Consider the following 11,763-nt stretch of genomic DNA (forward strand, 5'->3'; position numbering starts at 1 on the left):
CACACTACAGCCTTGGTAAGTGTCCACATACTGAAGAACTAAAAATATTACCTCTAGAGGGAACTACATTGCATCTAACAGTGATTGACCAGTGATGAAAAAATTAAGTGATAGGGAATTTCTAGGGGAAGCACAGAATCCATTGTATTTTTAATATTCTTTAAGCTATATGATACACTTAAACAAGGAGAAATGTCAGAAGTATTCAAATTTTTCCCATGTCCACTTCTAGATTCCATTTCAATCCAATAGAACACCTAATTAAGCCCTTAATAGCATAAATCATTAATTTTTTTAAAAATGTGGAAATTAAAATTTTATTTCTGATTACTTGATGAAACAAACCATTAAAAACCCATCACTTGTTCATAAATAAAATGTGCAGCTGACAAATGATATGCCTACCAGTCAAAATATCTTTGTAGGAATTAAGAAAATCTAAAATTGGCAACATGGGACCCTTTTTGGTTAACCGTGATAGACAAAAGATCTGGACAATCTTATTCTTTAGAGAATCACCATTTTCAAATGTTGACTAACAGTTTCTTGCTATCACCATTTCATTACAAATGTAAGCATTGTATAACTCACAGATACAAAGTTTATATGTGATTCATATGGTTTTAATATGGGATGAAATAATATTTTTTTCCTGTGCTGGAAAAACAGTTGGAATATAATATGCTTATATATTGTTTAGTCAACGGATTGTCTGCAACATGAGAAAAAAGCCAAGATCTGTCTCTATCCTTGCCATGTTTTGGAAAACTCTTGCATTTGATTGTGGGTTTTTTTTACATGATGTTACATAATAATTTTTTTAAAATTCACTTTCATATCCAGACACTTTTATTATCTCAGTACTTGTTATATCTGTACTCATTATGACCTTACTTATTCTCCTTCTATGGATGTAAACAGCAAACCTTGCTCTTGCAGACCAGCGAATCAAGGTTGTGATATGAACCAATGGTTGCATGACAGGTATGTGTTGACTTCTTATTCACTAAAGACCCAATTTGATCAAGAGTGGAAAGGAAAAATGATCAATCTTTTCTCCCAAATCATCTTCTTTTGGTCTGAACCATTAGAGAAAGAGAAATTCATGCATTTCAAGCCTGTTCAGCTTCTAAACAAATCCAAATGCTATTTGTTTCGTTTTCTACTGACTGCAAAAATAAGGTAAAGAGCCCCAGATGTACTAAACAAGCAAGAGCAATAAAAGCAATAATAAAATTATGGCCATACAGCCATGCCTTGAAGAGACAGAAGGCACCATGAGCTTGCTTTTAGAAAAGTGACTTGCGCAGCTGGAGACTTAAGTGAGCTGATTTTTCAGATTTATTTTTAAATGTGTATTTTACAGGCATTTAAGAAGGCTATATGCCTTCTTTACAGCCAGTGCAGAGAAAGGCCACTTTCAGGAAGTAATTCATTGGTCCTGTTTTCAGCATCTAGTCTAAAATGAGATTAATTGCAAGCACATATTAAGTGAGTCTGGATGAGTAAAAAAGTCTAGATGAACTGTTAGAGATGTCTGCACATGGAAAGATGGATCCCATCCTTAGATGCAAAATAGTTTGGCTTCAGATGAGTGAAATTATGAGCCAGGGGGAACATACTTGTGTAGTCCTCTAGAAAAATGTCAGATGATTCTGAATTGTGTGAGAAAAAGAACTCTCAAAACAAAACATGATTTCACAGGAAGAGCGAAATGGGAATTACAAGACAGATGAATGGCTTGCAAGGGCAAGAACTTGTATATTTTAACTAAAAGGTCTGTCACATACTGAGAGATGCCAAAATAAGTAGTCAGGTGCTTAACTCAGCACTGAGTTGTGTGCTTGGTAAGACTCAGAGAATGAGGTAGTTTCTAGAGCTTAGAAAAACACACCTGGACAGTCCCATCAAGAGTTCAGTTATCAGTTCAGATATGTGAGAAAGACTAAAACATAGAAAAAAATAGTGTAGAGAGGCTCTCATTCATTTCAGTTGCTATTTGCTTATACATCCTCTGACAGCAGAGCTCCACATACACCACCTCATAAAAGAAACTACTTACAGTGTTAATAACAGTGTTAATAACAACAGGAGTGTTATTAAGAAATAAGGAATTAATAGCTAAGTCATTTTCCAGATCTGTGCACATCTGAATGTAGAATCAAGCCTCCTGCCCAAGATGATAAATGCCTGCCTTCTGAAATACAAATGTCAGATAAAGATTAGAAAAGTATGCAGATTATGAGTCACCTTGTAATGAGTAGCATCCTCACCTAGCTGGATTTAATTCCTGTCATGATACAAGGGAATTTATGGCTACAGTCAGTCTGGTGGCTCACAAATATCAGTAACCTCTTCATCAAAAGCAAAAGACTGTTCCCAGGTAGCAACTGCCTATCACCATTAAAGGGAGAGAGAGGAGGAAAGAAAAATCTTATACTATATAATTCTTTATCCTTAGCAGGTGTTTACACCATATTTATCATCAAATCTTTGCTTGCAAGAAAAATAGGTAATAATAATACACATAATTTTTTAAATAGAGCTCTTCAAACTCAACAGGATAAAGTGACAAAATTAAGGCAGTAGTCAGAATGTCAGCTGCCAAGAGAGAAAAACAAACAAACAAGCAAATGTATTTAGAGAGACATTTCAGAGCTTAAACTTCTCTTAAGGGAAGAGAATATTTCCGTATTATCCCTCCACCCCAAAAGCCCTGGATGAGACCAGTTAGCTGTGTATAACTGCACTCAGAAAACCTTCAATCAATATTTAATATCACAACTTTAATTGAAAACCAAAACCATAATAATAATAAGTGAGCATAAGCACTCTGAACTGCACAGAAAGTAAGTTCTGCAGCCAGGACGAAAGCTCCTCTACAGGAATTCCCAAGGGAAATCACAGAGGAAGTGTTAACCTCATTTAGAAAAGGGCACAAACGGTGAATCTTTCCTTACTCTCAAGGGACTCCATGGAAAACAATATATCTGACTAAAGAGAATGAGATTTGCATGATGCATTTGGACTCACGTTAACTCCTCTTGCAAGGTGTGTCAGCACCTTGTCTGATTCGAAGGGAGCCATGTTGCATACAGAAAGCAAGTTTTGTAACAGCACAACTTAGGAGAAAAACTGTAACTGAGAAATTTATTCTCTGCTACAATAAAAATGAGTATGAAATAACAACAGGGCAGTGATTTACATCATCCTTTACTCTTTTCATCAGCTGAAGTATGAAACTGACTCCCCATTAACCTCTCACTTCCTCAGCAGTTTAATGACTTTCTAAGCATAGAAATGCTCTTTCATTTTTAAGAATATCAGTATGAAAGTATATGAGTTGCAGTTCCATTCAAAATTATGGCAGTTCACCTCTCCAATAGTTCCAGCAATTAGATTGAAAACGAAAGCCACCAAGTACCACTCAGGTACTTTAGAGTGACTTCTGAATTACAAGATGCAAGTGCTCAAAGTGGTCCACTTTACGCTTGTTCCAAGTAAGGCACCCGACGAACAGTTTCTGAGAGAATAAAAATGCACAATTGTTGCAGCTGCAAAATGCTCCGTCGGTCAGGCTGATCTATTTATATTTTAGTGAAATCAGCACCGAAATAACTGATTTTCAGACCGACAAAAACTCCTGACTGTCCAAAGACTTCAATCCCCTCAAAAGAAGGTCGTCCTGCGTGTGATGATGTGCAAGCCTGCCCAGCAAGTCCCGCGGCGCCTCTCCGCCGGCAGCGGGGCTGGGGCAGGAGGGACGCGGCGAGCCGAGCGCTGGCCGGGCTGGCAGCAGCTGCTCAGGGCAGCCCGAGGGACGCGGCCCCGGCGGCCCGGGGCTATTCGCCGCCCGCCGCTCCGCCGGGCTCCGCGGAGCCTGCCTCCGCCCTGCTGCCGGCCTCCGGCGGCTCCTTGTCCCCGCGGCCCTCGGATTTCTTGTTAAAGCAGATTTTGAACACCCCCAGCACGGTCATGACCAGGATGATCAGCACCACCACCGCGACCGTCACTAGGATGAAAACGTAGTTGGAAGAGGAGGAGGAGGAGGAGGGCGGCGGACCAGCCGTCTTCTCTCCGCCGGCGGCGGCCCCTGTGGTGGCGGGCGGCTCCGGGGAACGGCCGGGTGTGGGGATGGAAGGACGGCGCCCCTCCGCCCTGGCACCCGGCGGCTCCGCGGGGCCGCCTGCAGCCGTGGGGGCTGGCGCCGTGCCCGGGCAGGCAGCGCCGTCCGGGCCGCCCGGGCTGCAGGCACAGGCGAAGCCGCCGGCGGCATCGCGGCACCCGGCGGCCTCGGCGCACCGCCCGCTGTCCGGGCCCCTGCGGCCGAGGGGGCAGGGGCAGAGCGGCTTCTCTGCCGCCTTCCAGGCGAAGCCGCCCGGCCCGGGCTGGCAGCTGAGCCGCACCTCCCCGCCGGGACACGCCACCGACAGCTCGGTGCCCGGCGGGCTGAAGCCGGGGCCGCCGCTGCGCTCCTCGAAGGGGAGCCGGTAGTCGAGGTGGAGGGCGCCCGCGGGACTGAGGTCGGGGCAGGCACCCTCGTGCGGGTACTTGCAGAGGTAGCCCGGGCTCTTCAGATGGCAGGCCCGCTCCTTCCAGCCCCAGCTGCGGCCGCCCCCGGGCTCGGCCGCCAGGTGCAGCCCGGCGCAGCGGGCGATGACGCAGGACCGCAGGGGCTCCTGCAGCCACCGGCCGAGCTCCGCCGGCACCTCCGGCGGGGCCGTCCCGCCCCCGACGCCCTCCCAGGAGAAGCCGCGGAGCGGCTGCTCCTCGCGGGTGCAGGCGGACGCGTTCCTCCGCAGCCCGACCCAGAGCAGCGCGGGCGCGGGCACCGCCGCCTCTGCCAGCAGCCCCAGCAGCCGGCGCAGCTCCGGCTCGCCGCTGAGCCAGGCCAGGCTGCCCCCGCGCCGGTCGCAGTCTCCGCGGGCCTCGGCGTACGAGACGTCGGCCAGGTGGACGCTGAGGCAGGCGGCGGCGGGCGGGCAGCGCACGGCGGCCCGCGGGGCCCGGCCCAGGGCGCAGGCCGCGGCCAGGAGCAGGCACCAGGGCCCGGCCCGCCTCATGCCGGCCGCACGCTGAGCCTGCCGAGCCCGGCCCAGGGCCGGTGTGCTGCGGTGTGCTGCCGTCCGGCCCCGGCCTGGGCCGGCCTCTGCTGCCCGCGCCGTCCCTCTCCAGCGCCGGCCCCGCTCCCACGGCCCTCCCCCTGGTATAAATACATCTTGTGGTGTTGGCTTTTCGCAAGTATTAGGGTGGATACTGTATATGTGGTGTTGAAATGGCTATTAAGATACAGTTTTCTTTAGGAGTAACATAAGCTGATAAAGTAGTTCACTTTGTACTAAGAGAACTGCCTGCTTGGTTGGATAACGCCCAGTGAGGACACTTGCTACTGATATACCAGTTACCAGCACCGGCCGTCTGTAGAAATTGAAGACCGCAGCACAAATTAAGACTGATAAGAAAAAGAAATTAAAACCACAGCCAAGAAACACGCATGCTCTAAAAAGGCAGTCTCAATGAGTGGCCGTGTAAAACGGTTCTTGGAATATGGAAAATAGTTCGTAGAAAAGTTTGAAAATGAGTGATGGGTCTATGAATATGCCACGGGCTGATGAATTTAAGGGGTCTCCAAAACAGCAGGTGTGCTCTTGGCTGAATGCCAAGCCCAGCCGTTATAACCTTTTGCTTTACTGTTTGTCTCTTATTGTCTTTTATTAAACCTTTTAAAATCTACCAGGAAAGTGCACCTCGTTTTTCACGCCCAGGACCTGCCGGAGGAAACGTGTCGGGAGCCGCGGCTCTCTCGGCACGCTCGGTGTGTTGGAGTGCCGGGCCAAGCGGCTCCCGGCGCCGCAGGCAGCGCTCGCCCAGCCCTGCGGGCGGTGCCAGCCCCGGCTAGGACGGTGCCTCCTCCGCTGCGGGGGAACCGCAGCCCCGTGTCCGCCCGTGTCCCCGAGATGCCCAAGCCCATCTCGCTAGCTTGTTGCACAGAGCTTTTTGGAGAAAAGCGATCCAGCTTCACTTATCTCTTCCTTGAAGGATGGAGGTTGCTTGGTGAACAATCAACCCCGTAGCTCACGATACAGGGGCGATTTAACAGTCACAAAAACTGATTCAGCTCGCGGTTTTCCAGCAGACTGGCCTAAATGCATCATACATCAGGTGCCTGTGTTGACTTCAGTAGTTATTCTTGAATTGAGTTTCACTAATCAACTGCAACTGCTTCCGCATACATCTGAGTCTCTTCCCAGGTATTTTATGTGGGATGAAACTGCAGGCATATATCTACGTTTTGTTTTACAGGTTGTACTTTGGAAAAACCCGTGTCAATGGTTTTGTGTTTGTGAATAAAACAATACAAATTTCTACTATTTGAATACCTTGTGGAGGGGGGAAGAGAAGGAGAAAAAAGCAAAAAGTTCATCTGGAGCTCTTAAAACATAAGGTTTCTCAGTAATTGCAGTCCATTTGGGTGCCAGTAGGCTTGGAATATAGGTTTTCATAACACAAGAACTTATTGGTTTAATTCTAGGTGAAATTGGCTGTTTGGTTGATCAAGGTGTGGAGATGCTAACAACCACCTAAGTCAAAGTATTCAGTGTTGTAGCAGCTGTGCATTCTGAGCTCTGCTGCCTACTGGAATTGTAACTCCTGCATTCATTCTTCTCCATGGTGCACCAGGGCAGAGGCATCGAGCCATCTGCCTGTGTTCATTTTAAGCTGGAAAGATGCAATTCATTTTGCATCACCTGCTATTGACATCCCTAGTTCTTCACTGGATCTAACTTTAAATGCACCCAAACTAAATTAATTGTTCCTTGAGCCCCCTGTTTTTCTTTATGATGAACAGAAGCTGTGCTTTTGCACATACCTGTCAAGTTAGTATCTTGAGCCATTTTCCCCAAATCTGGTTGATAGGTTTGAGAGAGGGAGAGTTTGCTACAGCTTTACTATTGTCATCTCACCGGGGAATGCTTACAAGGTTTTGCTTAATATTCCACTGCAATCCTATGCCTTCACTTTGTTTTCTCTTTCAAAATTGAGTTCATTTATTATAGCAGAATAAATGCTAAACTTTATAGATAGAAAGAATAATGTAGAAACCCCAAAATTTTCATGTTATTCTTCAAACATAGGGCTCTGTCCCTGAGGAGGAGAATGCATCTCAGTCCATGAAAACATTTGCTCCCTTGTGTCTCTTCTCATCTGTCAGCCAAGGGCATGATTTGAGCCGTCAGGGCTGACCTCTCTACCAGGTAATTGATGACTATTATAGCTCATTTCACACAGGCCATGACTTTAATTTCCAAGGCTGTATATGAACCAGCAAACTGGCAAACCAGTTTAGAAACAATAGGTTAGCCACCAGTGCCCTGGGCAGTCCAGTCTCGTCGGAAGAACTTGTACTGCACAGAAAGATGAAAGTGCTGTATTGCCAAAGCTGAAGGCATTTGCCAGCTGAAAATAGAGACAGTGGCTCTACATCTACTTGATCTCTGTGTGTATCTGCTCTCCTCTCCTATTGCTGCCCCTGAATATCCTGCAAAATATTTTAAAAATAACAGGTCTGCTGGATCTCCAGAAAACTGCTCTTGGTCAGTTTTTTTTAATGTTCTTTCTAGTTCTTGCTTTTAGGTAAAGTAGAAATAACTCTTCATGGGGCCTTTTCTGGAGAAGTCCTTTTCTGAAAGAGATTATTAGCTACTCCCACACAAATGCTGGTACCAGTCCAGATGTGAGGCAACTAAGCTTTTACATATAAAAAGGCTTTGTTACACAAATGTGAATGTTACAACTGGTGGATGTATAAGCTCTAATGTAGCTGTTGCTTTCAATAGTTAAAGCCTTATTTAGGTGTAGTCATTCCTTAGTCCTTTTCCTGTGAGGTTGTAGCCCTTGAAAAAAGAGTGGTTTGCTTTAATTGTATTTTAATAAGAGCCATGGGGGGGGGGGGGGGGGGTGGTTATTTCATTATCTAACTGTATCCCTCTTATAATAACACATACATTTTACTAAGGAGCTATGTGAGAAGTGCTGAATTAATAGAACTACTTTTCTCTATTAGGGTGGATTCCTTTTGTATTTTTATAAGGTAAATGACAGCTATTCTTTTTGCAACTAACCAGGAAATATGTCTTCTGTATATCACACAAATTTTGCTACTGCTAGGGCCTAAGGGGCTGTATTTTCATTAGAAGTAGTCTTGTTGAGGGATACAGCATCCAGATCTTGCTAAGAGCCATCTTTTACTTCTTGGGGGTAGATGGATGGTGCAGTAAAAGAGATCTGCCTTGCTTTGAAAGGGACCAGTAAAATGATCATGTCACACTAAAATGTGTAGAGCATAAGGACAGTAAATTTCTCTTCCCCAAAGGGGATACAGGAAAATGTCTGGAAATAGATCTGTCTACCAGTAATGCGACAAAACCTGGAGACACAATCTAATATCAGAAGCAGCTATCTTTTCTGCTAGGGTAAAGGAGGGCTGCTGATGTGCACCTCAATTTATCACCTGCTTTGTTGCATGATACAGGTTTGTTTGGGGCTGAAAACTGTGGATGGGGAGCAAGAAATGAAGATCAGTGTTCTGCCTGTTTTCACTGCTCCAGCCTTTTAGCTTGCTGCAGTCTTGCAGAGTCTACACCAGTTGGCTGTGATCAGGCTGTACAATCCTTATGAGCTCTCTCCTTCCCTCTGATCCCAGCTAGTACCTCTACTGGATCCAGACATCCTTCTGCTGAATTTTTGTGGGTAAAGTCAAGACTTACTCCCCATCTTTCAGTGTTCTGCTAAGATATAGGTAATATTTTAAATAACCTAATGTAAACAGGTATTTTGCACAAGTGAAAATTGCTGTTACTTGGCAGTGTACCTCAAAAAATAAGCATTAAATCCTCCTTTTGTCAGTAAGTGCTCCATGAAACAATATCTGTGTGATATAAAAATATATATGGTATATTATGGTATACTATGTGAATTTATATATTTGGTTTATCAAATAAGGCAGCCCTACATTTCACATATAACTTGTGTTTAGACAAAGTATTTTCTCACTATACAGTTATATTATTCTTTAAGATAATACCTTAGTTTTAAAAATAAGGCTGTCTTGAAGTCAATGAGAACTGTCTCATTTCAACAGTGTGACAAGATTTCTCATTAATTTCTCCGCATTCAGTCAAACAACTTGCAACAAGGAGTAAAAAATGCCGGGTGGAATCCAGCATGCTTTTATTACCTTTCCAGAGAACAGGATAGGAAATGAAAATAAGAATTTCTGCCTTATTGTAAGAAATTGCATGATTGTAAGGATTTAATAATTGATCTCTCAAAAGGATTTTGTGGATTACAAGGTTAACTTACAGAGTTTGGGAAAGACAACCCAGCAGGGGTCATGCAAGTCCCTGTCTACTGTAATAATAATTTCCAGTGACATTGTCATGTCGCTATGGGACTTAATAACGAGGAGTGATATTTGACTGCTGGTATGAACACAGTGGTGTATCTGTTTTGTGTATGAAATAGACATAAAATATAACTAATCCTAACCTGCTAAGGGGAGGTTTACTAGATGAACTGTATTGATGTGGCTGTAGCATACCCCATATGCATATGTTCCTCTTAAAGTATGATCAGTTTATATGTTCATGTTTCCATTGATAAATAGGCGAGGAAAAAAAAAAAGTATTCTGTTACCACTTCCATTCTTCTATTAGGAGTTATTAAGGAAGATTCCAATTCTGTGGTTAGCTAGGGGAAATGAATTCCAGAACTCTCAAATTAAATACCTACATATTTTCCAAAAATACTGTAGAGTATAAATATTTTTTATTCTCACTCTAGCTCACTCCCCTCATTTTGTTTACTGGATAATTCATACTAGTTCCATCCCAGCCTCCAAATTCTTCATGTCTCCTGTATTATGTAGCCTGTCTGGTCTCACATGAGCTCTATGTTGAGTATACATTGGCATGAGGGAGTCCACAGGAACTGGAGGTGGGTATGGCCATATGGTCTGTTTTGCAGTAAACACTGTCAGAAAAAAAAAAGCACTGAAATGCATCATGATATCAAACCTTCCTGTATCATCTTCTCTTTTCTCCATGCACTGAAAAACAGACACCCAGCAGTGGTCAGAGCATTGACTGGTTTGACATATGCTGTAGGTCCACATAGGTGAGGTGTCTGCATGCTGCAAAATCTGAGCTTTCAGTTGTGTTTTTGTGCTTTGTTGTGTTTTGTGTATTTCAGTGTTTGATTGTGTTTGATTCTACAGGAGAGGAGAGGAGAGGAGAGGAGAGGAGAGGAGAGGAGAGGAGAGGAGAGGAGAGGAGAGGAGAGGAGAGGAGAGGAGAGGAGAGGAGAGGAGAGGAGAGGAGAGGAGAGGAGAGGGAGAGGGAGAGGAGAGGGAGAGGGAGAGGAGAGGAGAGGAGAGGAGAGGAGAGGAGAGGAGAGGAGAGGAGAGGGAGAGGGAGAGGAGAGGGAGAGGGAGAGGAGAGGAGAGGAGAGGAGAGGAGAGGAGAGGAGAGGAGAGGAGAGGAGAGGAGAGGAGAGGAGAGGAGAGGAGAGGAGAGGAGAGGAGAGGAGAGGAGAGGAGAGGAGAGGAGAGGAGAGGAGAGGAGAGGAGAGGAGAGGAGAGGAGAGGAGGGGAGGGGAGGGGAGGGGAGGGGAGGGGAGGGGAGGGGAGGGGAGGGGAGGGGAGGGGAGGGGAGGGGAGGGGAGGGGAGGGGAGGGGAGGGGAGGGGAGGGGAGGGGAGGGGAGGGGAGGGGAGGGGAGGGGAGGGGAGGGGAGGGGAGAGGGAGAGGGAGAGGAGAGGAGAGGAGAGGAGAGGAGAGGGAGAGGGAGAGGGAGAGGAGAGGAGAGGAGAGGAGAGGAGAGGAGAGGAGAGGAGAGGAGAGGAGAGGAGAGGAGAGGAGAGGAGAGGAGAGGAGAGGAGAGGAGAGGAGAGGAGAGGAGAGGAGTTACAGGAATAGAGAGCTACAGCACAGACAAAGATGAATAGGCAGGAAAATAGGGAGTGTACACAAAAAGAAGAGAATAGGGAGAAATCAAAAGAGAGAAGTGAGATCATTCACAAGTGCCAAAGTACCAGAGTGAGCTGTGTCCATGCCACTGCCCAATGTGGCAGCACTGGTGTGTGAGCTGGTGCTGGTGCCCACAGGAATGTTTGCACAGCCCCCATAGCAGCCTGATGCCCCTGTGTCCTAAGGGGTGTTTGCAGCCTTGAAGCTACTTTGTGGCTCAAGGACCATCCTTAAAAAGCATTACTGTGGTAAGTTCAGCACCATCTTTATGCAATTTGCTTCCTGGTCCAAGGGGTACTATCAGCAGCCAATGTAAACCATAGGTTTTGGAAGCCTGGAAAAAGACTGAGTTCTGAATGTGTTCTCATCCCAGACGAAAAGCAGAGAAGAGATCCTAGGCAAAACCAAACAAGAGGACTATTAGAGTCTAATTCAGATTTACCCCAATATCATTACATATTTTTAGTATTTTATCTGATTCTGACCTTAATAAAAGCATTTTTGGAAAACAGTGAATTTCCATTTGAAGTGAGAAACACCTACATTTTCAGTAACTTCCTATAGTGTTGTAACTCTACAACAAACTTGGACTAGCAGGCTTTTTGGATGAGACAAAATTTCCTAGGGAAATAAAGTAAAATAGAAGGAAATCTATTGGTAAGGAGCTGATTTCACTTCCTGGCCTTTTGCCCAGCCTGACCATTTTAGAGAGTGTCTCTCTTTGCTTGAAAATGGGTA

General features: G+C 45.5%; 1 protein-coding gene across 1 annotated transcript; it reads right to left on the bottom strand.

Moving 5' to 3' along the window:
* Positions 1 to 1,323: 1,323 nt before the first annotated feature.
* CLEC14A (C-type lectin domain containing 14A) lies at positions 1,324 to 5,158 on the bottom strand. The gene has a single exon (XM_056493662.1). The coding sequence runs from the start codon at positions 5,061 to 5,063 to the stop codon at positions 3,843 to 3,845; it is 1,221 nt and encodes a 406-aa protein (XP_056349637.1). The 5' UTR covers positions 5,064 to 5,158; the 3' UTR covers positions 1,324 to 3,842.
* Between the last annotated feature and the right edge of the window lie 6,605 nt (positions 5,159 to 11,763).

The sequence above is a fragment of the Oenanthe melanoleuca genome, chromosome 5 (assembly GCF_029582105.1).
Source record: "Oenanthe melanoleuca isolate GR-GAL-2019-014 chromosome 5, OMel1.0, whole genome shotgun sequence".
NCBI classification, from domain to species: domain Eukaryota; kingdom Metazoa; phylum Chordata; class Aves; order Passeriformes; family Muscicapidae; genus Oenanthe; species Oenanthe melanoleuca.

What these genes read in the sequence shown, in the direction of transcription:
- CLEC14A (XM_056493662.1), bottom strand. Translation starts at nt 5,063, where the DNA reads ATGAGGCGGGCCGGGCCCTGGTGCCTGCTCCTGGCCGCGGCCTGCGCC.